Source organism: Scyliorhinus canicula, chromosome 10, assembly GCF_902713615.1.
Source record: "Scyliorhinus canicula chromosome 10, sScyCan1.1, whole genome shotgun sequence".
Taxonomy (NCBI): domain Eukaryota; kingdom Metazoa; phylum Chordata; class Chondrichthyes; order Carcharhiniformes; family Scyliorhinidae; genus Scyliorhinus; species Scyliorhinus canicula.
In genome coordinates, this window is record NC_052155.1 from 66,681,226 (window position 1) to 66,708,560 (window position 27,335).

The window sequence follows — 27,335 nt, forward strand, 5'->3', positions numbered from 1 at the left end:
CACATACATACAGGGCAATTGGCATCAAGTGTATGTGCAGGGCGCACAACCTGCTCACTGCTGCCACTTCTGGCCGGAAGACTGCAAACAGCCTAATTTCATTCTCATTTAAAAGGGGGCAGCGGCTGCCATTGTCAATAAAAATGCCAGTAGCGTTCATTGGGCCCTTCTCCCGGGTCAGGACCACCCTGGGAACTCCGTCACTAATCTCTCCGCGACCCTCCCAACAATCGCACGTGACCCACCCTTTGAAAATCCCTGGTCTATTCCACGGGTGAAGTTGGCATGCTTTCTGCTTTTGTGTGCTAGTTTGCTTCTCATTTTCAAAACACACCATTGGACAGCAGGATGTAAAAAAATCGAACAAAATGCACAAGTCTGACCCTGTCAGTGCCCATCCTCTCCATTGGCAAGTCTTCAGATGGGTCTGCTCGCGATGACACATGGAAATCTGTCTCTCACGGCTCCAGGCTAATGCTTCAGTGGAATTCAGAAGAACTCAGAGGAAGAATTGGCCGCCAGACATGCATTGTGAAGGTCCACTGACAATGGGCAAACATGCTGGCACTCATGAAACAAACTCTCAGCTATGGACAAATAGATCCACTGCCCATGGACACCTCAGGAGAGTTAAAGGCAAAGGAAGTAAACCCGGACAGAAAACTCTGGAGTGGCGCCGAAAGCCGGACTGATAGGGTCAATGGAAGAGTCCTGGGGAAAATTGATGTACAGAGAGATCTGGGAGTTCAGGTCCATTGTACCCTGAAGGTGGCAACGCAGGTCGATAGAGTGGTCAAGAAGGCATACAGCATGCTTGCCTTCATCGGACGGGGCATTGAGTACAAGAGTCGGCAGGTCATGTTACAGTTGTATAGGACTTTGGTTAGGCCACATTTGGAATACTGCATGCAGTTCTGGTCGCCACATTACCAGAAGGATGTGGATGCTTTAGAGAGGGTGCAGAGGAGGTTCTCCAGGATGTTGCCTGGTATGGAGGGTGCTAGCTATGAAGAAAGGTTGAGTAGGCTAGGATTGTTTTCGTTAGAAAGACAGAGGTTGAGGGGGGACCTGATTGAGGTCTACAAAATTATGAGAGGTATGGACATGGTGGATAGCAACAAGCTTTTGCCAAGAGTGGGGGTGTCAATTACAAGGGGTCACAATTTCAAGTTGAGAGGGGGAAAGTTTAAGGGAGTTGTGCGTGGAAAGTTTTTTGTGCAGAGGGTGGTGGGTGCCTGGAACGCTTTGCCAGCGGAGGTGGTAGAGGCGGGCACGATAACATCATTTAAGATGCATCTGGACAGATATATGAATGGGTGGGGAACAGAGAGAAGTAGATCCTTGGAAAATAGACAACAGGTTTAGATAAAGGATCTGGATCAGCGCAGGCTGGGAGGGCCGAAGGGCCTGTTCCTTAATTGTAATTTTCTTTGTTCTTTGTTCTTTGATGTCAAAATATGATATCCAGGGATAATCATGGAAACCATAGGCCGGTGAGCCTCACGTCGGTCGTAAGTAAATTATTGGAGAAACTTCTCGGGCAGGATTTATATTCATTTGGAAACAAAGAGACTCATTAGCGATAGGCAGCATGGAGATCGTGTCACACTAACTTGATCGAGTTTTTTGAGGAGGTGACAAAGGTGATTGATGAGGTGAGGGCAGTGGATGGTGTTTACATGGACTTCAGTAAAGCCTTTGACAAGGTGCCTCATGGCAGACTGGTACAAAAGGTGAAGTCACACAGGATCAGAGGTGAGGTGCTAAGATGGATACAGAACTGGCTTGCTCACAGAAGGGAAAGGGTAGCAGTAGAAGGGTGTTTTTCTGAATAGAAGGTTGTGACTAGTGGTGTTCCACAGGGATCGGTACTGGGGCCTCTGCTGTTTGTAGTATACAAAAAAGATTTGAAGGAAAATGTAGCTGATTTGATTAGTAAGTTTGCGGATGACACCAAGGCTGGTGGAGTGGCAGATAGTGTTGAGCATTGTCAGAGGATAGAGCTGGACATAGATAGGTTGGAGACTTAGTACAGCACAGAACAGGCCCTTCGGCCCTCAATGTTGTGCCGAGCAATGATCACCTTACTCAAACCCACGTATCCACCCTATACCCGTAACCCAACAACCCCACCCCCCCCTTAACCTTACTTTTTAGGACACTACGGGCAATTTAGCATGGCCAATCCACCTAACCCGCACATCTTTGGACTGTGGGAGGAAACCGGAGCACCCGGAGGAAACCCACACACACACGGGGAGGACGTGCAGACTCCACACAGACAGTGACCCAGCCGGGAATCGAACCTGGGACCCTGGAGCTGTGAAGCATTTATGCTAACCACCATGCTACCATGCTGCCACTTGGGCAGAGAAATGGCAAATGGAGTTTAATCCAGACAAATGTGAGGCAATGCATTTTGGTAGGTCTAACATAGAGGGGAAAAATACAGCAAATGGCAAAACTCTTAGGAATATAGAAAGTTAGAGAGATCTGGGCCTGCAGGTCCACCGATCTTTAAAAGTGGCAACACAAGTGGACAAGGTAGTCAAGAAAGCATACGGAATGCTTGCCTCAACCTCCACCTTTCCAATGAAAACAATCCTAATATACTCAACCTTTCTTCATAGCTAGCACCCTCCATACCAGGCAACATAACTAACCTTTCAAAGCACTTCATGATGATGGTTGTCAGAGCCACTGGACGATAGTCGTTAAGGCACGCTGCTTGGCTTTTTTCTGGTACAGGGATGATTGTAATCTTCTTGAAGCAGATAGGGACCTCAGATTGTTGTAAAGAGAGGTTGAAGATGTCTGCAAGTACACCCGCCACCTGATCCGCGCAATACCTGTGTGCTCTTCCGGGTACCCCATCCGACCAGTAGCTTTCCGTGGGTTGACCTTCAAGAAGGCTGCTCTGACGTCTGCAATGATGACCTCAGATACAAGTTCATCCGAGCCTTCTGGGATGGAGGGCATGCTCTCGCTGACCTCTTGCTCAAAGCGTGCATAGAATGCATTGAGCTCATCAGGGAGGGGTGCATTGGAGCAGGCGATTCTACATGCCTTCATCCTGTCGCCCGTTATGTCTCCCAGACCTTGCCATAGACGGCGGGGATCCGTGTGGCTAGCCTGGGACTCGAGCTTGGTCCGGTGCTGTCTTTTGGCATCTTTGATGGATTTCCTTAGATCATATCTGGCTTTTTTCTATGGACAGGGTCGCCTGACTTGAACGCCTCAGACCTAGACTTCAGCAAGCAGTGGATATCCCAGTTCATCCAGGGTTTCCGGTTGGGAAATATGCGGATTTGCTTCTTTGGCACACAGTCTTCTACACACTTACTCATGAAGTCAGTTACTATAGTGGCGTACTCGTTCAGGTTGGTCGCAGAGTTTTTAAATACTGACCAGTCCAGTGACTCTAAGCAGTCCCGTAGGAGATCATCCGATTCCTCAGACCAAATTTGCACGACTTTGACGGATTCTCCTGCTTCAGTTTTTGCTTATAGGCTGGGATCAGGAGCACAGCCTTGTGGTCAGATTTGCCAAAGTGTGGGCAGGCGATAGAGTGGTAGGCATGTTTGATATTTGTGTAGCAGTGGTCCAGGATGTTTGGGCCTTTGGTGGAACAGGTGACAGGTTGGTGGTAACTTGGTAGACCACCCTTGAGCTTGGCCTGATTGAAGTCCCCAGCTACAATGAACAAGGCTTCGGGATGTTTGGTTTCAAGGCTATTTGTGGTGGTAAATATTTTGCCCAGTGAGATTTTCACGTTCGCATGGGGTGGAATGTAAACTGCCATCAGGATAACGGAGTTGAACTCCAGCGGAAGGTAGTAGGGGCAGCATTTTCGTGCCAGGTATTCTAGGTCCTGGGGAACAGAAACTCGCCAGTGTTGCTACATCTAGGCAACAGGAAGTGTTGATTAGGAGGTAGACACCACCTTCCCTAGCCTTGCCTGAGGCCGCCGTACGGTCCATTTGGTGGATTGAGAAGCCCTCTGCTTGTCGGGCACACTCCGGTGAAACAAGAGTGAGCCAGGTCTCCGTGAAATAGAGCACACAGTAGTCTCTTAGTTCTCTTTGAAAAGTGAGTCTGGCTTTAAGTCTGTCCAGCTTGTTTTCTAGAGATTGGACATTAGTTAGGAGTAAGCTAGGCAGAGGGGCTTTGGGGCCCTGTTGTTTCACTCTCACCTGCAGGCCTGCACGTTTTCCACGCTTCCTGGAGTGACGGTTTCTTTTCGAACCTGGGAGATGGTGAGAGTATGCAGTGTTAAGGGAATAGTTGTGTCCAATGAGGTTATTCACCCTGGTCGGTGTGTGGATGGAGGATTTGTTGCCTTGCTTGCGGTTCCTGCGTCAGTAGGTGGGTCTGCACGGTCGAGCATTTCGGTTCGCTCTCGGGCTGCAGTTTGGCTTCACAGGTTGGTGGATGTCCAGACCATGCTCCGGCGTTAAGTGAATCATGTCTCTGAGGTTGTGGATGAGGCGATGGCCGGGTCCATGTGTTGGGGGCCGCAGGGTCCTTTCCAGATCGTGGTCTTCCTTCAGAGGGCGGAGGATCTCGAGACCTGCAAGTATTGGGTCATCTTACTTCCTCCCTTTCCTCGCTCCAGGCCACAGAAGCAAAAGTGATGGCAGGAAACAGACACACAGCCTCCAGGCAGCCGCAACAGCATTTGGGTCACTCCTCCTCTCTCTCCCCTTCTCACAGCTCCCAGAGTAGACCCTTAAAGGCAGGGATAATCACACCAGAAAATCACACTGATGCAGAGCACATCAGAAGAGTAAAAGTGCACATCTTCCCCCTCTCCAGCGCTGGCAGTGGGTCACCCTACGTCCTCCCTTTTCTAGCTCCAGGTCACAGAAGCAAAAGAGGGAGCAGCAAGCAAACACAAGGCTTCCAGACATTAAACATTGTACAGTCAATAACACAATAAAGACACCAGGAATCTGCAAAAGCAATTCCTCAATACTTTCAGTAAATTGCTCAGTCAAATCAGTCCACCACCCCTTCCCCTGCATCGGCACCATTTTACTCCATCCCTTTTCTTTCCTCCAGGCCACAGAAACAGGAAAGGCAAGAGCAAACAAACACATGGCCTTCAAACATTTATAGCCACAAAAAATTGAAATGAAAATGAAAATCGCTTATTGTCACAAGTAGGCTTCAAATGAAGTTACTGTGAAAAGCCCCTAGTCGCCACATTCCGGCGCCTGTTCGGGGAGGCTGGTACGGGAATTGAACCGTGCTGCTGGCCTGCCTTGGTCTGCTTTCAAAGCCAGCAATTTAGCCAAGTACTAAACCAGCCCCAGGAGCAATCAGCAGACACACCCTGCAGCACCACTTGAGAATATTTTGTTCATAAATGGTCAACAGCAACAAAGATCTGAAAATCAACGACACAACACTCCACATATCACACCAGCCACCAAACAGCAAGGTAACATCACTGTTCCACACTGGCACCCATACAAAACCACAGCAAAATAAACATATGGCTTCACCCTTCACAGGCTCCTCAACAGAAATGGAGGCAAGGCAGAGAATACGCCATCATATCATGAACCCTGCCACAGAAATGATCTGTTCATCAATGTGCCACCCGTTCCATGCATCCGCACCACTCTCTGTCCAGGAGCCATAGCCGCGCAGGCCCTCCCACACTACCCAGTCCCACCAGAACCAAATCCTGGCATCCACACACTCCACCGGTGCCCAAGGTCCAGCTGAACACCCCCGTCCTCCAGCATTCCCAACCTGCAGTGATGTGCCAAGCACACGCAGCACTCACCACAGCAGCAACAAAAGCATCAGCAATCTGCATCTCTACAACAGCATCACAAGGAGGCCCATCTGGACCAATGTTACGCATCAGGTCCCGTAGCGTCCTCCCACCCCAAACCAGACCGCCCTCCGGACCCACACAATCCCCCCAAGCCCGGTGCTCCAGAACCTAGGCATCCCAGAAAAAACTCTACCCTCTTTCCAGCCTAAATAAAGGAAGGAAACAGCAGCTACAGCCACAAACAGCAGCAAGCAGCAAACACAACCAGCAAATATTTTAGTTTATTGACGGTATCAAAATACAAAAAGTACAGTGAGGTCACAAATCTCTTTGCATCCAGAACAATATCAAAATACAGAAGAGAGTACAATGGGGACACCAATCACTTGGCGCCCATAACACACTCACTGCACTCCCCCACCACCACCGACGTACATCAGCGGAAAGCCCACCAGCCCAGCCCACCACAAAAGTCCATTTAAACACAGAGCACGGCAGAGGAGAGAGAGAAAACCATTCCACCCCTCCCTTGAGGAACACAATTCAGTCCAGAACATGATAAACAAAACCACATACAGAGCAACGACCAAAGGAAAACACAAAACAGGCATAAAGACAACAAAGAACCAGCCATACACCAAGAACGGAAACCAAAACACGAAACAAATCAACAACACGACCAGCTGCCGAGGCAGTCCAGGCTGTAAAGCGAGAGGGGTCGCAGCAGACAAGCACACGGCTGCCAGGCAAAAGAGCAAAACACTGCCAACAGTGAAAAACAACTCAACATCCCCTTCCCCTCTGCAGCGCCTACAGTGGACCTGCCTCAGTGGAAAGCCACTTGGTAAGCCAATCACCGGAATGTCTCACCATCCTGGAGCACAGGGGAGGAGGGAGAGAGAGCGAAAACCACCTCCTCCCTCACCAGCACCAGCAGTGTCTTCCAGCGACTCCAGGCTACAGAGGCAGGAGAGACAAAACGATAATCTGCAGTTACATGGTACCCATCATACAATTCTCCAACAAACATAGACCAAACCCAGTGCAAAAGGAAACCAAGGAACATCAGCGACCCGCACGGTTCTCATAACAGGAGCAGCTGATGGCTACTGAACATAAAAAGTCATCGGTAGTCCATGAAAGTGTCCCGGCACAACCTCTGGGCTGCGCAGTCAGATTTGGGCCGCCACCGCTCCTCTCTTGCAGTATCAGACATCTGGGGCAAAATTCTGACGTCACCACCGGCGCATGCGCGAACCGGCAAAGGCCTTTCGGCCAGTCCCGGCGCCAGGTGGCGGGCGTCCAAGACCGCTGGTGCTGGTTTTGGCACCAGTCAGCGTGGTGCCAACTGCTCCGGCGTGGGCCTAGCCCCCAAAGGTGCGGAGAATTCCGCACCTTTGGGGAGGCCCGACGCTTGAGTGGTTGGCGCCACTCCCCTATTCCAGGAGCCCCGCCCCACCGGGTAGAGGAGAATCCCGCCCCTGATCTTCCATCACGACCCTGTCCGAGGACCGGGCCACAAGAACACAGGTGCTATTAACAGGTAATCCACAGACCAGGTCAGAATACACAGTCAACACACAAAACACTGCTCGGGCAAGCCCTCCTGCATCCTCAGCCCGGTAGCAGGCCCATCAAAATCCTCCCCTCGCGCATTCCAGGTAGAAGAGACCGAAAGGCAGCTATCTTCTTTCTTCCTCCCTTTCATCCAGGAACACAGCAAGTAAACCCAAGAGAAACAGGCAACAGGCAAGCAGAAAAGGCTACAACAAACAGCAAACAAACTCTCAAGTATTTCAGGCTCCAGGCATTTTGTTACCAACAGGAGCAAGCAGCAAACATAACCTGCAACTGGGAAGTGCTCTCACAATTAATAAGGTCAATTCCTCCTGAGGAATAGCCTTCAGCTGTGAAGCTAGAGATTGCTCACAGTCAAGGGGAGTTAAAGTGACCGTCAGTATATAATCATGAAGAGGTCTCTGTCCTGGGCGATTTTGGTAGGGCAGACACACTGCAGCTGCAGTTGCCCCTGTATGGGTCTCCATAATATTAAAAGATGGATTGAAGGCCTCAAAGATTTTTTTTAAACCCTGAGATGTCCCCCTGCCCCCTGAGCACTGGGCCAGCATCTCCTGTGTTCTTGAGCTGCATGCAGGAAATGGAAATAGCTGCTCACCTCCTCAGTTCCCCACAGCAGCCATTGTGCCAGCTTCACATTTTTAAAAAGGAGTACTGAACGATGCCTGTGTGATTTCTCTTTGGGGAGCCGGTTACTTCCCAGGGGGGCCATTACATTCAACTTCAATCTCATTAATGAGATGGAATTTAATGCAAATGAGGGTTAATGATATGCTTGTCATATTTGGGCAAGATCCGTAACTTGCCATCAGGAGCGGGCTAGTTAGATAGCAAACTGATTCACACCCGGCACGAATCTCAATTTTAGCCTTTCCCGCTATTTAACCGATGCACCCAGGTCCACGCTGGGCGCAAGGCAGAGATTAAATCGCACCCATAGCTTTTGAAAATTAAGAAGTCTGTATCCTCAGTATGTCTTCTACTACATAATCTATACAGCCAAAATGAATATAGCCACCTAAAGATTAATTATTTAATTTATAATCTAATTAATACGTTTTCAAAATAGTTTGAATTAGTTCATACATTATAGTTCAATACCTTTTGTACACAAGTGATGAATTTTATTTTTGCATTTCTTAGCAACATTTTTGTTTTGCAGTATTTCATCCTGCGATAAATACAGTCAACAACCTGTATTTAGCAGTGATTTAGCTGATGTACAGATGCAGAGCTTAGTGACACGTATGCGGGAAAGGACATCACTCTATAAAGAAAAGTTACTTGATCAGGATGGCTCTTCAGCAGAAGAAACTCCACCAGTCTGTAAGTTCTATCTTTCGAAGCAAATATCTAGTAGCTCATGAATCACGTCGCACACGGTAATTAATATACTGTGACATTTAGTCATGTAAACTGATGAGTAATGTATCAAGAGATAATGTAATTAATAATATGCACTTGTGTTCAGAGACCAAAGCTCGTTATGGTCTTATTTTCATCACATTAATTTTGGTTCCAAGTGTTTTAATATGATCTAGAAACAAAAGCACCAGCGAATCTTTCAAAATGTTGGATTTCCAATATCAGGGAATGAGTTTTGAAGGACTGAATAACCTTTAATTGCTTTATGAACCTCTATATGGGAATTAAATGAGCATGAAAGAGTAAGCTTCATATGGTTTTCAGAACGAACAGACAAACATAAGAACATAAGAACAAGGAGCAGGAGTAGGCCATCTGGTCCCTTGAGCCTGCTCCGCCATTCAATGAGATCATGGCTGATCTTTTGTGGACTCAGCTCCACTTTCCAGCCCGAACACCATAACCCTTAATCCCTTTATTCTTCAAAAAACTATCTATCTTTATCTTAAAAACATTTAATGAAGGAGCCTCAACTGCTTCACCGGGCAAGGAATTCCATAGATTCACAACCCTTTGGGTGAAGAAGTTCCTCCGAAACTCAGTCCTAAATCTACTTCCACTTATTTTGAGGCTATGCCCCCTAGTTCTGCTTTCACCCACCAGTGGGAACAACCTGCCCGCATCTATCCTATTCCCTTCATAATTTTATATGTTTCGATAAGATCCCCCCTCATCCTTCTAAATTCCAATGAGTACAGTCCCAGTCTACTCAACCTCTCCTCGTAATCCAACCCCTTCAGCTCTGGGATTAACCGAGTGAATCACCTCTGCACACCTCCAGCGCCAGTACGTCCTTTCTCAGGTAAGGAGACCAAAACTGAACACAATACACCAGGTGTGGCCTCAGTAACACTTTATACAATTGCAGCATAACCTCACTAGTCTTAAACTCCATCCCTCTAGCAATGAAGGACAAAATGCCATTTGCCTTCTTAATCACCTGTTGCACCTGTAAACCAACTTTTTGCGACTCATGCAGTAGCACACCCAGGTCTCTCTTCGCAGCAGCATGTTTTAATATTTTATCATTTAAATAATAACCCCTTTTGCTGTTATTCCTACCAAAATGGATAACCGAACATTTGTCAACATTGTATTCCATCATCAGAGCCAAGCCCATTCACTTAACCTATCCAATCCCTCTGCAGACTTCCAGTATCCTCTGCACTTTTTGCTTTACCACTCATCTTAGTGTTGTCTGCAAACTTGGACACATTGTCCTTGGTCCCCAACTCCAAATCATCTATGTAAATTGTGAACAATTGTGGGTCCAACACTGATCCCTGAGGGACACCACTAGCCACTAACTGCCAACCAGAGAAACACCCATTAATCCCCACTCTTTGCTTTCTATTAATTAACCAATCCTCTATCCATGCTACTACTTTACCCTTAATGCCATGCATCTTTATCTTATGCAGCAACCTTTTGTGTGGCACCTTGTCAAAGGCTTTCTGGAAATCCAGATATACCACATCCATTGGCTCCCCATTATCTACTGCACTGGTAATATCCTCAAAAAATTCCACTAAATTAGTTAGGCACGACCTGCCCTTTTTGAACCCATGCTGCATCTGCCCAATGGGACAATTTCCATCCAGATGCCTCACTATTTCTTCCTTGATGATAGATTTCAGCATCTTCCCTACTACCAAAGTTAAGCTCATTGGCCTATAATTACCCGCTTTCTGCCTACCTCCTTTTTTACATAGTGGTGTCACATTTGCTAATTTTCAATCCGCCGGGACCACCCAGAGTCTAGTGAATTTTGGTAAATTATCACTGGTGCATTTGCAATTTCCCTAGCCATTTCTTTTAGCACTCTGAGATGCATTCCATCAGGGCCAGGAGACATATCTACCTTTAGCCCCATTAGCTTGCCCATCACTCCCTCCTTAGTGATAGCAATCATCTCAAGGTCCTCACCTGTCATAGCCTCATTTCTATCCGTCACTTGCATGTTATTTGTGTCTTCCACTGTGAAGACCGATCCAAAAAACCTGTTCAGTTCCTCAGCCATTTCCTCATCTCCCATTATTAAATGTTCCTTCCCATCCTCTAAAGGACCAATATTTACCTTAGCCACTCTTTTTTGTTTTATATATTTGTAGAAACTTTTACTATCTATTTTTATATTCTGAACAAGTTTACTCTCATAATCTATCTTCCTCTTCTTTGTAGCTTTTTTGGTAGCTTTCTGTTGCCCCCTAAAGATTTCCCAGTCCTCTAGTCTCCCACTAATCTTTGCCACTTTGTATGCTTTTTCCTTCACTTTGATACTCTCCCTTATTTCCTTTGATATCCAAGGTCGATTTTCCCTCTTTCTACCGTCCTTCCTTTTTGTTGGTATAAACCTTTGCTGAGCACTGTGAAAAATCGCTTGGAAGGTTCTCCACTGTTCCTCAACTGTTTCACCATAAAGTCTTTGCCCCCAGTCTACCTTAGCTAGTTCTTCTCTCATCCCATTGTAATCTCCTTCGTATAAGCACAAAACACTAGTGTTTGATTTTACCTTCTCACCCTCCATCTGTATTTTAAATTCCACCATATTGTGATCGCTCCTTCCGAGAGGATCCCTAATTATGAGATCATTAATCAATCCTGCCTCATTGCACAGGACCAGATCTAGGACTGCTTGTTCCCTCGTAGGTTCCATTACATACTGTTCTAGGAAATTATCGCGGATACATTCTATTAACTCCTCCTCAAGGCTGCCTTGACCGACCTGGTTAAACCAATCGACATGTAGATTAAAATCTCCCATGATAACTGCCGTATCATTTCTGCATGCATCAGTTATTTTTGTTTATTGCCTGCCCCACCATAATGTTACTATTTGGTGGCCTATAGACTACTCCTATCAGTGACTTTTCTCCTTACTATTCCTGATTTCCACCCAAATGGATTCAACCTTATCCTCCATAGTATCAATGTCATCCCTTACTATTGCCCAAATGTCATCCTTAAATAACAGATCTACACCACCTCCCTTACCATTCACTCTGTTTGATACCCTTGAATATTTAACTCCCAGTAGTGACCATCCTTTAACCATGTTTCAGTAATGGCCACCAAATCACAGTCATTCACGATGATTTGCACCATCAACTCATTTACCTTATTCCGAATACTACGAGCATTCAGGTAAAGTACACTAATGTTGGCTTTTATACCTCTGTTTTGAATCCTAACACCTCGATCAGTAACCTCTCCTAAGTTATATTTCCTCTTAGCTTTTCTCCTAATTTTCCTTGTCATTGAACCCATATCTTCATGTAACAACCTGCCGCGTCGCTTACCATTTATGTTTTTACTTCCCGTTTTATTCCTTTTAGTATTACTGGGCCTATTCACTGAGCTCCCCTCAGTCACTGTACCTTGTACTGTCGCCGTTTTTGATTTTTGACTATGGCTTCTCTGCCTTACACTTTCCCCCTTCTTGCCTTTTGTTTCTGTCCCTGTTTTACTACCTTCCGACTTCCTGCATCGGTTCCAAACTGAGCTAACTGATGCCAATAGGTGTGCAGGTTAGGTAGATTGGCCATGTAAAATTGCCCGTTAGTGTCCAAAGATGTGCAGGTTAGGTGGGGCAATGGGGATAGCGCGGGGGAGTGGGCCGAGGTAGGGTACACTTTTAGCGGGTCAGTGCAGACTCGCTGGGCTGAATGTATAATTCTCTGATAAATTGCTCTTATTCTCTGTGACGTTCCTTTCCTCGGCTGAAGGATATGCAATTTCACGCTGACACACAGGAAAAATATAAATTTAAATCAGAAATGTGATGGTTCCCTTCAGCTGTTTATTTAAACTACAGTATTGATGTTTGCTAATAACTTACAATACATAGGAACATTCATCCAAATAATAGTGCGGCTAGTGTTCCATTATCAGAAGTGATGGGTACGTTCCTGCATCTTTCTGTTTCACACTCCCATTTCATGTGGTCATGATACAGTCATGCTTTGTGACATTTGTAATGCCTCTGGCATTCCATAATAATTAAGAGTAAAAGTAAAAAGCAAGTAAAAGTCTCCATACTCCCAGATGACCATAGACTGCTTTCCCCCTTGACGGGGAGAGCAGACTGGTGGTGATTTGAGGTGTTCACAATCTGTGTGAATGGAAGTAAGGCCTGCAAGGTTGGTAAGCAGGCTAGCCATATCACCATCATACCAGAAGCCATTCAAGCAGGGGGAGCAAACAGGGATTCCAACTTTAACTCTCACTTGGGCAATACACCCGTTGGTTCAGACCGAGGAAGCACCACCTGTCAATTCCTGGAAAGAAAAATCCAGTCAGGTGTGTTTAAACCCCCTCAGATCAGTAATCATTCATTCATTTCTTTTTGATATTGATTTTGCTAGGCTGTGATTGACAGGTTACACACAGCCCAGCTGTCGGTATTGTTCTATTCCACTTCCTTCTCGGTTGAGTAACTCTGAACTGCTCGAACCACAATATTTATAAACTTCAAGCTTTGATTGACAGTCCTGCACCACTACAAATAGATTTAAGTGCTTTCTGATCACCTCCCTTCACAATTGAATTATTTTGAAGTGGCCAGCTGGAAATTGACACCAGGGAACTCTGTGCTTTTTCGGGCGAGAAAGTGGAGCTGAGTCCACAAAAGATAGGCCATGATCTGATTGAATGGCGGAGCAGGCTCGAAGGGCCTGATGGCCTTCTCCAGCTCCTAGTTTTTATGTTCTTATTCTTTCAATAAACAGCTGCAGCTTTGATTCATCCATCTCCCTTCATGGATGAGTGTCTCTTAAGCACTGAAACCCGATGTTTACCAACATTGACCACACCAAAGAGAGGTAAGTGCATTCCAATCACTAAGTGCATTCAATCACTCAAGCAATGCCCTCACCACTTTTTGATGTGGTTGATGTTTGTAAAAATTGGGGTTTCAGCACTTAGAGTCACTCATCCATGATCAGAGATGAATGAATCAAGGTTGCAGATGTTTTGTGGAAGCTGTCAATCACAGCCCACTACTGGAAAAGAAAAAATGGCTTGCAGCTAATGGATCTGAGGAGTTGAAACACGGGTCACAGCTGTTCTCCTTCTAGGAATGGACACGTGGGGCCTCCAAGTAAGTATCACAGCTGTGTATTCTTTTCACTGCTTCTCTCTGGACTGCTCTCTAGCTTCCAGGAAGGGGTCTCTTTTCTGGGGGGTGGGGGAGGGTGTAGACTTCAGGGGGTCCTTTTAGTCACAAGCTCTCTGTGGGGGCTCCCTTTAGTTTGGGGGTATTTGTGGGCTCCCTCTATTTATGAGTCCCTGCAGGGGGGGGGGGGTGTTCATTCGTTCAGGCATCTCTGAGGGGGGGTCCCTCTAGTTCGGACATCTCTGTGAGGTTTCATTCTGGTTGGTTTGTAAAGGGTGGTTCAACCAAAGTATTTGGATTTGGCGGTCAAGCTGCAGTTGATTTTACCTGTAGGGGTGAGGAACGTGGAGATAATTCAAGCAATAGCTCAACCAGAGACACAGTCTGCATCATTAGAATTAGTTAAAATTCAATTAAAATTGAAACAATTAGAAATGCAGGAAAAAGATAAAGAAAAAGAAATAAAACTGAGACAGCGTGAACTGGAATTGAAAGCATAAGAAAAAGAGGGAGAACTTGAATTTCAGAAAATGGAACTGCAAAGAGATTATCAATTCAAACGTGGGCTTAGTAAGAATTTCTACAGTTACTTAAAAAGGAGAAGAGTAAGTAAATGAGGCCTGTTCCTCTGAAAATGGGGTATTAACAACAGATATTCAAGAAATAGCAGATAAAATTAACAAATATTTTGCTTCTGCCTTCATAAGACCATAAGACATAGGAACAGAATTGGGCCACTCGGCTCATCGAGTCTGCTCCGCCATTCAATCATGGCTGATTTTTTCTCATCTTTATTCTCCTGCCTTCTCCACATAATCCCTGATCCCCTTATTAATAAAGAACCAATCTATCTCTGTCTTAAAGTGATTTGGCCTCTACAGCCTTCTGCAGCAAAGAGTTCCACAGATTCACCACCCTCTAGCTGAAGAAATTCATACAGGATCGTCCCTTTAGTCTGAGATTGTGTCCTCTGCTTCTACTTTTTCCTACAAGTGGAATCATCCTCTTCACCTCCACTCTACCCAGGCCTCACAGTATTCTGTAAGTTTCCCCCTCATCCTTCTAAACTCCAACGAGTACAGACCCAGAATCCTCAACCGTTCATCATACAACAAGCTCTTCATTCCAGGAATCATTCTTGTGAACTACCTCTGGATGCTTTCCAAGGTCAGCACATCCTTCCTTAGATATGGGGCCCAAAACTGCTCACAATACTCCAAATGGAGTCTGACCAGAGCCCTATACAGCCTCAGAAGTACCTCCCTGGTCTTATATTCTAGCTCTCTCGACATGAATGCTAACATTGCATTTGCCTTCTTAAATGTCGTCTGAACCTGCACGTTAACCTTCAGAGAATCGTGAACAAGGACTCCCAAGTCCCTTTGTGCTTCTGATTTCCTAAGCATTTCCCCATTGAGAAAATAATCAATGCCTCCATTTCTCCTTCCAAAGTGCAAAACCTCTCACTTTTCCACATTGTATTCCATCTGCCACTTCTTTGTCCACTCTCCTAGCCTGTCGAAGTCCTTCTACAGCCGCCTGCTTCCTCAATACTACCTACCCCTCTACAGATCTTTGTATCATCTGCAAACTTCCAGATCATTAAAGAGAAGATTCTAAAAACATTCTAGTAATAGTTGTAAATCAGAAGGTGGCAGAGAGAGGGGAACTTTGTGAAATTACAATCACGAGGGGAGCTGTACTGAGAAAACTGATGGAGCTGCAGGCTGACAAAGCTCTGGGTCGTGATGGACTTCATCCTAATATCTCAGAAGAGGTCATTAATTGTTATGCATTGTAACCAATGGCCTCTGTAATGTGGCACATGATAATGTGGTGACATCATCAGAGGCACTTTTGGCATTTTTCCTCCCTTCCCGTTTAAACTGAGAGCAAGCAACACATCTGTAAATAAAGTCTGATAACTGGTTATGTAACCTACGGTGTGGCAACCTGCTTATTATTTGTCTCCACTGAAGTAATAGTAAAACCTCTTGAAATGTAACACTGATGAGGTAGTAAATGCACTGTTGTTTGTTTTCCAAAATTTACCAGATTCTGGAAAGGCTGCATCAGAATGGAAAGTAGTAAATATAATCCTTCTAGTCAAATATGGAGGGAGGCAGAAAACAAGAAACTATAGGTCAGTTAGCTTGGCGTCTGTAGTGGGGAAGGTGTCTGAATCAATCATTAAGCAGGTTATAGCTGGGCACTTGGAAAAATTCAAGGTAATCACCAGGAGTCAGCATGGTTTGTGAAAGGGAAATCACAAATAACTAATTTCTTGGGACTTCTTTGCCGGAACTGTGGATAAAAGAGAGTCAGTAGATGCACTGGGCAGGATTCTCCATTTGGGAGACACCGTTTTCCTGCTGGAGGTGAATTGTAATCGGTTTACGATCCCCCTGCTAGCACAAAGCAGCAAGCAATTCGATATTCCTTGCCATGCAGATTTATGCATGGCATGGAATATAAGGGATTCCCGGGGGGAATCCCGTTAATGGGCCGCCATTTTGAGCAGACGACCCAATAACAAGGCCCTGGAGCACCATGGAGGGCAGGAGCATAGGGCACCAGGCCCACTAAAGATCCATTTGCATTCATTCACATGCTCCTGCTGATGTGCGGCGTGGATCTCGATTCCGGGGATTGGAGCATCACGTTGGGGTCACCGCCCAGCATGGATGCTGATTTTGCCCTGACACCCGATTCTTCGTCACATCAGGGAAAGCAATTCAGGCATCCCCGGACAGAGTATCCTGCCCATGTACATGGATTTCCAGAAGACATTTAATAAGGTGCCGCATTAATGATAATATAAATAATCTTTTGTAGTGTCACAAGTAGGCTTACATTAACACTGCAATGAAGTTACCGTGAAAATCCCCAAGTCTCCACACTCCGACGCATGTTCAGGTACACTAATGGAGAATTCAGAATGCCCAATTCACCTAACAAGCTCGTCTTTTGGGACTTGTGGGAGGAAACCGGAGCACCCGGAGGAAACCCATGTAGCCATGCAGAGAAAGTGCAAACTCCACACAGACAGTGACCCAAGCCAGAAATCAAACTCGCGTCCCTGGTGCTGTGAAGAAATTATGCAACCATGCCACCCTGAAGATTTTTGGCAAAAATAAAAGTTCAGGGGGTAACATATTAGCATAGATAGAAGATTGGCTAGATGGCAGAAATGAAAAAGCATGCATAAATGAGTTTTTTTGATTGATGGGATGTGGCAAGTGGAGTCCCACAGGAGTCTTTTCTGGAGTCTCAACTTTTTAAGATGTATATCAATAACTTAGACAACAGGAGCAAAGGCAGGGTAGCTAAATTTGCAGATAACCCATAGATAAGTGGGAGAGTATGCTGTGAAGAGGACATAAGGGAGGATGCAGACACATAAAGATAGGTTGAGTGAGTATTCAAAATGGTGGCAGATGGAGTTTAATGTGGGAAAATGTAAAGTTGTTGACTTTGGCAGGAAGAATTAAAAAAATGAGTTTTCCCTAAATGGAAAACGACTGCAGAACTCCAAAGGATCTAAGTGTTTAAGTGCATGAGTCAGAAAAGGTGAGTATGCAGGCACAGCAAGTAACTAAGAAGAAGAATGGAATGCCATCCTTTGTTATAAGAGGAATTGAACATGCAGCAGACTCGAGGGGCCAAATTCTGCTCTTACTTTGTATGTTCGCATGTAATTGCTTTTTTTATTTTACTTCCATGATAAGCACAATTAGCACAGTTCAAAGTCATACCACCTCCCATGACTAACCATGAGTAATATCACTAGAGATTCATTGGAAACATTGAAACAATTTGTATTTATATCTTGAAGTGTTTGCTTCAAATTCAAACATTTGATCATAACACAAGTTCAATCCAGAATCCCCCTACTCAGCATACAATGTAGCTCCCACCCCAGATAGCACTTTTGTGAGTCTGACTATAGCTCTTAATTTACTCCCCTCTCACACCCACCCTATTTTACTTTCATGAACAAGTTTTAGTTTTGGTGTCTGTGAAACTGTGAGAAGAAATTTGGTTGTTGTAAAGATGCACTTTCACAAACTGCATTAGTGTACATAAAAGGTATTTTTTAAACAAGAGTTGTACAGCAGCCCCATGGATTTAACCAGCTCTTCAAAATATCTCTGCCTAGGAACCTTTCTTACCATGAGGTGATTCCGCATTCTGAGTTTGACGGGCCCCCTGGCCAGCTGACCCTTACTCTGCCATGTCGCCATTAAAGGGACAAACACTACAGTCATGTAGTGCACAGCAACTTTGAGAGACAATGGGATGGCAATTGGTATCTACAAACACTGCAGAGGAACATGATATGGATTTGGGGGTAGAAGGCTGGGTGGTGATCTTCTGGAACAGAGTCAGAATCACTTGGGACAGAACAACAAGTAGGAAACAAGTAGAAAAAAAAGAACCCAGTATGAGTGGCTGGCAAAATTTGAATTCTTGAGGTAGCCTTTGTTGGGCCAGGAAAGCCAATTGTCACTTTGGAAGCGAGCGATCAAATGAGAAAATGAATGAGCTGAAAGTATAATAATAATTGCTTATTGTCACAAGTAGGCTTCAATGAAGTTACTGAGAAAAGCCCCTAGTTGCCACATTCTGGCGTCTGTTCGGGGAGGCTGGTACAGGAATTGAATCCGTGCTGCTGGCATTGTTCTGTAATACAAGCCTGCTGTGCTAAACCAGCCCCATCAAGGTAACAAGGTATGGAGCCAATTAGAGAGGGCAATTGAATCTAATTTCCTACTTTTGATTCAAAAGATCTGTAAGACTCAATGTCATTAATCATTGACTCGGGTACTCAATATAAGACAAAATGTGTTTAATATAAATCACTGTTATACGTTTTCTGGTATGCAGAGCAAATAAAACTGTCTTATCCTTTACATATTCTATCTTCTCTGAAGCATGTTTTGCCTTAATTTAAAAATAAATTGATTTACGGGATGTTGACGTCACTGGCTAGGCCAGCATTTATTGTCCATCCCTAGTTGTCCTTCAGAATTTGGTGATAAGTTGCCTTCTTGAACCGCTGCAACCACTGAGGTGTAGGTACACCTACAGTGCTGTTAGGGAAGGAGTTCCAGGAATTTGACCCAATGACAGTGAAGGAAATGTGATATATTTCCAAATCAGGGCGGTGAGTGACTTGGAGCGGAACCTCCAGGTGGTGGGGTTCCCAGGTGTCTGCTGCTCTTGTCCTTCTAGGTGGTAGTGGTTGTGGGTTTGGAAGGGGCTGCCTGAGGAAAGTTGGGGAAAGTTCCTGCAGTGCATCTTGTAGATGGCACACACGGCTGCCACTATTCGTTGGTGGTGAAGGGATTGCATGTTTGGGGAAGTGGTAGCAATCAAGTGGGCCGCTTGTCCTGGATGGTGCTGAGCTTCTTGAGTGTTATTGGAGCTGCATTCATCCAGGCAAATGGAGAGTATTCCATTACACTCCTGACTTGTGCCTTGTAGATGGTGGACAGACTTTGGGGGTCAGGAGATGAGATACTTGCCATAGGATTGTGGGGGATTCAGCGATGGTAATGCCATTGAATGTCAAGGGGTGATGGTTAGATCTTCTATTGTAGGAGATAGTCATTGCCTAGAACTTGTGTGGCACAAATGTAACTTGCCACTTGTCAGCCCAAGACTGTATATTGTCCAGGTCTTGCTGCATTTGAATATGAACTGTTTCATTATCTGATGAGTCGTGATTGGCGCAAACATCCTCACATTTGACCTTGTGATGGAAGATGCTGAGGACACAACCCTGAGGAACTCCTGCACTGATGTCCTTGAGCTAAGATCATGGACCTCCAACCACCACAACCATCTTCTGTTGTGCCAGGTATGACTCCAACCAGTGGAGAGTTTTCACCCTGCTTCCCATTTACTCCAGTTTTCCCAGGGCACCTTCAGACCATACTCGGTCAAATGCTGCCTTGATGTCGAGGGCAGTCACTCCCACTTCACCTCTGACATTCAGCTCTTTTGTCCATGTTTGAAGCAAGGCTGGAATGAAAGCCACGAGCTGAGTGACCCTGACGGAACCCAAACTAAGTGCCCATGAGCAGGTGAAAAAATGCCACTTGATAACACTGTTGATGACCCCTCCATCACATTATCGAAGGTGGAGAGTAGACTGTTAAGTGGTAATTGGCTGGGTTGGATTTGTCCTGTTTCTTGTGTACAGGGCACACCTGGGCAATTTTCCACATTGCTGAGTAAATGCCAGTGTTGCAGCTGTACTGGAACAGCTTGGTTAGGAGAATGGCAAGTTTGGGAGCACAAGTCTTCAGTACTTCAGTATTGCTGGGATATTGTCAGGGCCCAGAGCATTTGTAGTATCCAGTGCCTTCAGCAGGGGTAATGCTTGGGGGTAAGGAAGGTTAGATAAGTTTTCTTTGTACAGAAAGCCTGCTGCCAAAATGGGGGGTTTAATTACAGTCTGTCTTGGGCTGTAATATGGCAGGGAGATGGAGTTGAGGCTGCTGAGAGGGAAACTACACACAGAGGGAGGAGGAGGTGAATTCTCACAGTAGGCCCTATGGATCGAGCATCTTCAGGAAACACTTTGCACACCGTCACGTCAGCCAGGAGCAATTCTTAAGGCATCTGCAATTCACCAAAGATGTGGCTACAGAACCATATCAACTCCTTCAACAGGAACTGCAACCTCATAGCACTACTAATTGCTGTCAAGGTCACTATCAGTTGCAAGCTCTAAGTGTAGCCACCTGGGGTGGCCACATCCCGATTCCAAAATGGACACTCACAAAGAGTGCAGGGAAAAATGGACAGCACTAGAGAAAACAAGCAGGTGCAAGGTTTGCTGTGTATTAAGACTTGCAGAACCCAGACAGAATTGAAACCAATAGCCATTAGCATATTAATGAGCTATCTCTGGGGACAAAAAGGAAACATTGAAACAATCGAGACCAGGACAGACTCCCCGGCGCCAGTGGAAGCTAAAACAAAGGCAGGCCAACGGTTACATAGGGCCCGCCCAACGATCAGGGAACAAACCCTGATTGGAGAAAATCAATACGAACGATTGGGACATGGCCAATTAATTGGGACCAAGTCCGGGATCCGCCCAGAAGGGCGCAAAACCCCTTGGGGTATAAAGCGGAGTCCCCAAGGTCAGTTTGCTCTCTTCTCTTACTCTTACTCCTCTCCATCTTCAACTTGGCATTTGGGTCTCAACGACGAGAGACCGCCAAGCACCAACCAAGTAAGTAAGTCTAAGGTCAATGCACGCTACGAGATAGACGCTCCTAGCTACTATTCGGTACTAGTTCGAAGCCAGCAGTATCAGAACCGGACAACGGCCATTGCTCCTCTGACTGAGTGGGCCACTCGAAGCTAAGTATAGGCTTTTAGTAGTAGTTGTAGTTTAGCGAGTAGAGTTTATGCATGAGTAATAATTGACTGTGTGTGTAAATAAATGTGTATTGATTTCAAACTTACTAACTGGTTTATCAAGTCATTGATCAGTTTTCGGCTTTAAACCCTGTGGTGGTATCCGAAAGATACCTGGCGACTCTTGAGCAAAGGTAATTAAAACAGAGCAAATTAAGGGAAAGCATAACGAGCAACATAAGCAACTGGATAATTCCAGGCAGGACCAGGCGATATTGCCAATATTTTCCAGTTTGCTGCATCTGAGGGGTTATGGGGATTCTGTACAACAGGAGAAGTTCCTTCAACATAATATCTCTAACCAAAGAAAAACAAACGGTGTAGGCACAAGGCTCCACCAATGTAACTGGATCTTCAATGCTGCAAGAAGCGACGGGCAGCATGCATGTCCCACATGGAAATTACCACAATCAAAATGGATTTTACTCAATGAAATGCAAGCGCAGCTAGGTGGGCATTCTCATGCATTTGCAGGTGCTCCTATCATGCTTGCCCTGCATAGTCAGCTAGGGTGGAGGCAGGCTGCTGACCTTTCTGCTATATGGCCTTTGGCGATTGAGAGAGTTGTCCTCTTTTTGCCTGAGGCCTTGTGGGTCCCAACACATGGGAGACCTTCTGCACCCTCTGTCACTTCTGAGGGGATGTAGAATCACCACCCAGAAATTTCCTGCGAGGAACCCCCAAATGCTTCAGGCAATAACTCTTCTTCCCAGTTAAGGTGAGGTGTTTGCTGACCTGGCAATGATTTCAGGCATCTCATATCTCACTCAGATAGCCGTTGCTAAGCTCATGAAGAATGCGATGGCAAGCAGGTTCACTCACATCTTTGGCATTCACTGTGTGGTTTGCTGGATGTGGCTCGCCATGAAGGTCACTACTTTCTCAATGGAAGATTTTAAATGTGCTTACACCAGATTAATGGCTGCACTCATGGGCTGGATAGATCCCCAAGTCATTCATGCATGGATGCAACGCCTCGGAGAGCTCCTCCAGACATTTGTGTATCACATCATGGCTGTTCACCACTCTGCCATCTCTGTGCATGCCTGTTTGGTTTGACAAGCCAGTCTCCTCCCCTTCTGAGGGAACTGGACTTCCTTCTGAGCCAGTGCAGCCTGGAATTTCTGAGAGATCACATGTGTGCCTGGGTGGCATGTCATTATTCCCAGAGTTGACAGAGCTCCCTAGCTGTTCACTTCCAGGCTGCTGACTTTCATAGATGGCCTGACCCAAAACTCCCTTCTGTCTGCACCCCTCAACAGGTTGCCTGCCATTCCCTACCAACCATGAATTGAATAGCCCTGAGAATGCCATGCTTCCTCTCCACTCTCCCTTCCATGGAGATACGCCACCTGCTTAAGGTCCTGGGCAGAATTCTCCGCTCACCCAGCCACATGTTTCTCGGTGCTGCACTATTCGTTAGCAACGGGATTTGCCATTGTATACACCACAGGCAGAATTCTCCAATAATGGGGCTATGTCCCCATGCCGGCGTGAAAAGCAGTGCCAACCACTTTGGCGTCAATGTTCCCCAATAATGGGGAATGCTTCCCTTCCTAGGGGACTAGGTCGGTGCCGGTGGTCCACGCAGCTCCAGCCGGTGCAGAACGGCTGTCGTGATTCTGCGCATGCACGCTATGGTCGTCGTGATTCCGTGCATGCGCGCTACGGTCGGTGGGATTCTGCGCTGGCCTCCGGGAGATATAGCGGAGCCCTACAGGGGCCTGGCGCAGAGGAACATAGGCCCCCATGGAATTGCCCGCCCGCTGATTGGTAGGCCCTGCTCGCGGGCCAGGCCACCATGGGAGCTTCCCCCGGGTCGGATCCCCCCAGCCTCCTTCCAGATCCTGCCGTGTGTGACCTGAGTAACCCATGGCGGCGGGACTCGGCCGAACTTGGCGGCCACTCGGTCCGTTGGGGCCTGGCAAATCGCCGGGGGATCACTTGCAATGGTCCCCAACCAGCGCGGCGGGAATCCTGCAGGCGCCAAGAATCGGCGGGGGAGAATCGGGAAGCCGGCATCGGGGCAGCGGGCACGATTCTCGCGTCCTCTGGGGATTCTCCGACCTGGTGCAGGGTCGGAGAATCCCTGCCCACATGTCAGCAGGAAACCCGCAGCGGGGGTGCACTTTTGGCGGGAAAAGAAAATCCCAACAGCCGGAGAACTCTAGCCCTGATGTCACGACTTTGTTGCTGTTGGTAAAATTCCAGCCATAGCTGCTCTCCTTCTGACATCGTCTTGAACCAAGGTTTCTAGTCACATCAAAAGTTCTGGGAGCCTGGACAGTTGTTTATTGTGCCACAGGGTATCCTTCTCCTGACAGCCACTTGCACTAGAGGCAGTCAGCAGTAACCTCTGTGCAATGAATGCAGTTAGTTCCCTTGTAAGAGTGGGAGGTTGCCAAGAGATGCAGACTAGCTGAAACATTTGCAAGCCCTGCAAGTTTCTGGACCTTCTGTTGAGTGTTCAACCAGCCAGAAGTGCAGATCACGCTCTGCTGAAGGCTGCAATCATTGAAATGAGGCAATAACTTAACATTTTAGTGCCATCTCCCTCAACAGGACTTGGCATGGGCTAATAACAAATTGCAACCCCCAATTTTAAAAAGGAGTAATCCAGTTTTGATCCCTTAGTTTACACTTCTGATGAAACGTAAACGTGATCTATTAACTCGCCCTATCCACAAAAGTTGCCTGAACTGTTGAGTATTGTCAGCAGTTTCTGTTTCTATTTCACATTTCCAGCATCTGCAGAATTTTGCTTTTAAACTAAATGGCAGAACTCTGCCTTTGATCGGCGCCCACCATTCTTTTCACTCAATAATAGGACATTAACCTCCAACCTTCTAAGAGCAGCCCGTACTTGATAACCCATTCTTTGATGGAGGGGTCTCCCAGATTTTAATGCAATCTATGATAAAAATGCTGAACATTTAATTATAATTAGCTGATTTCTGGCACAAGGTCATCAGGAAGGAGCTCCACAGTTAATTTAAAGATTGAATTTCTTCAGAATGTTATCTGTCGAGCTCCAGGAGATCCATTAGTAGCTGATTATTTCTAATTACTCTGATTAATATTGTGAAATTACATTTCACATTTTTGTCTGTACGTGTTGTCAATGGAGGTTAATCAGGAATTTTGCAGGTTTTTAAAGTTAGCTTGAAGCACAAAACATCTCAATAGTTTGGCAAGACATAGGAAATACTATTTGATATTTATATATATTTCTCTTTTGCTTAGCTCCAGTCAAGAAGCTTGCTCCACCAAAGGAAGGCAAAAGGGAAGAAGTAAAACAAGAAGAAATAAAAGATGATGGAATCAAATCTGAAGAGGAATATCACTGTGGTATGATTTGCTATGAATTCAAGAGGCCTCCAGTCAAAAGGTTTATACAAAAGTTAAGAGTACCTGAAAGCATTGATATATACACAGGTAATTTGTTCTTAATCCACAACTTTACCACTGTAGATTGAACGGTGAACCAAATTTAGAATTGGGTGCCCCCATTTTGTTTGCTTCATGAAGAAGAAGTGAATATTGCCAAAATGTACATTTGCTTCTAGGGAGAGGCATTTGATTGATGCAGTCTAATGAAGGAATATCTGAGAATTGAGTGAAGAGCTTGGATGTCTTTTACATGTAGTTTGATGTGGGAGAAGGAAATCTCAGGCAGTCTACTAATGCAGCACATATTTGTTTTGCTTGGTCTAGTTGATGGATAATTTCAATTGTGGGGTGCCTACTTCTTTTGTAGCAATGTTCAAGATTTTCCTTATGGCATAGTTGAGGAATAAATCAATATTTTCTGGCAATGTTGGGAAGTCTCATGCTTAGATTTGGGCTCCATTGTCATGAAGATGTGTTTTAAGCTAACTGATGATTTCTCATCCACAGGCTAGAAACTTGAATTGAATTTTTAAAAAGCAGACTTTTAAAAAAAATACAGAGACTAAAGCATCTTGAACTCACAGCCCAAGATGGCACGCCTCAATTTTCATTATTCCATAGTCCACATTCCAATTCATTGGGGTGGAGTCATGGCTTGTAAAACCCATCAAGGAAAATTACTTCAGGGAGTGTGAAGACTCACATCTCCCGTCTCATTAACAAGACATCTACAGCAATCAGCTGAGGTATTCAACTGTTGGAGACAGGCCATTAAGATGAATAGTTTGAATACTGGCAGACAGGCTGAGTTAGCTTCCAGACATGAGCTAATCAGGAAAATTTCTTCATCTAGGACAAGGCAGCCCATTTGATTGGCACCTCATCCAACACCTTAAATAGTCACTTCCTCCTCCACCATTGTGGAGTGGCTGCAGTGTGTACCACCTACAAGATGTAGTGTACGAGCACGGTAGCATTGTGGATAGCACAATCGCTTCACAGCTCCAGGGTCCCAGGTTCGATTCTAGCTTGGGTCACTGTCTGTGCGGAGTCTGCACATCCTCCCCGTGTGTGCGTAGGTTTCCTCCGGGTGCTCCGGTTTCCTCCCACAGATGTGCAGGTTAGGTGGATTGGCCATGATAAATTGCCTTTAGTGTTCAAAATTGCCCTTAGTGTTGGGTGGGGTTGCTGGGTTATGGCGATGGGGTGGAGGTGTTGAACTTGGGTAGGGTGCTCGTTCCAATAGCCAGTGCAGACTCGATGGGCCGAATGGCCTCCTTCTGCACTGTAAATTCTATGTAAATTCTATGAAAAACAGCTTTTCCTAGGCCTAAGATCACTACCGCCCAAAAGAACAAGGGTAGCAGGGACATGGGAACATTCACACACCATGCTAAACCTGGAAATATATCACTATTCCTTCATTGTTGCCCAGTCAAAATCAAATCTCTACTTAGAACACTATAGGTGTATATGCACTATAATAATAATAGCTTATTGTCACAAGTAGGCTTCAATGAAATTACTGTGAAAAGTCACTACATTCCTGCGCCTGTTCGGGGAGGCCGCTACGGGAATTGAACCCACGCTGCAGGCATTGTTCTGCCTTACAAGCCAGCTGTTAAGCCTACTGTGCTAAACCACCCTCTGGATTACAATGATTCACCAAGGCAGGTTACTTCCACCTTCTCAAGGGCAATTAGAGATGGACAATAAATGCTGGCCTTGTCAGCAACATCCACCTCCCAGGAATAAATGAAAAAAACTGTGTTGGCTCAAAGTGCAAGTAGCGATGATAGGTGCTTTGTTATACTGTGCAGTTCCTGTTCCTGTGCCGCACTATTTCATGTGCTATCTTCTGTAGATACAAAAGCAGGTAAATTTACATAAATACACATTACTAACTAACCTTTGGAAGTAATGATTTGGAAAAGTGATTAAGCCATTCATGTTCACTGATCCACAAGTCAAGAGAAATGGGTATGAGTAAGCAACATATCAGAGCATAATCATCTCTCCCTCAGCTCCTCAACAGCTCCATATCATTGTAGGTTTCATCTATTGATCAAAAATTGTTAGGTGTGTCATTGTGTTACATCCCTTTTTTTGTTATTCATTTCTATGGAATGGGAATAAACACACCGGGCGCGATTCTCCCAAAACGGGAGAAATCGTAAAGCTGCCTTAAAACCCGGGCGGGTTTTACGGCAGCGCGCCCCTTCCCGACCGGGGACCGATTCTGGTCCCCGGTCGGGGCTAGCAGCCCGACGCCGTAGGCTCCGGCAAGACGGGCTTAACGAAAATCGTTAAGCCCGCTTGCCGGAGTTAGCGCCGGCTGACGTGTCATATGACGTCAGCCGCGCATGCGCAGTTTGGAAGACTCCAACCCGCGCATGAGCGGGTGACATCATCGCGTTTTTGCGCGAAACCCGCGCATGCGCGGGCTGGGTTGCCCCTCAGCCGCCCCGCGAATGGATACTGCGGGGCGACGGAAGGACAAGTAGTGCGCGGGCATCGGGCCCGCTGCCCGCGATCGGTGCCCACTGATCGCGGGCCCATGGCACCCTTGGCACGGCCGTGGTACGGCCGTGCCAATCGGTGCCA

At 46.0% G+C, this 27,335-nt stretch overlaps 1 protein-coding gene across 7 annotated transcripts in view; it reads left to right on the plus strand.

Moving 5' to 3' along the window:
• Positions 1–27,335, plus strand: part of LOC119972430 (cyclic nucleotide-gated cation channel beta-3-like) — a 226,451-nt gene that overhangs the window by 38,372 nt on the left and 160,744 nt on the right. For 6 of the 7 annotated variants that reach the window (XM_038809103.1, XM_038809108.1, XM_038809105.1 and 3 more), the window contains exons 4-5: positions 8,529–8,692; positions 24,585–24,776. In XM_038809103.1, the coding sequence (XP_038665031.1) occupies positions 8,529–8,692; positions 24,585–24,776 (356 nt within the window). The remainder of the gene's footprint in view (positions 1–8,528; positions 8,693–24,584; positions 24,777–27,335) is intronic. The other variant, XM_038809106.1, reaches the window with a different exon arrangement.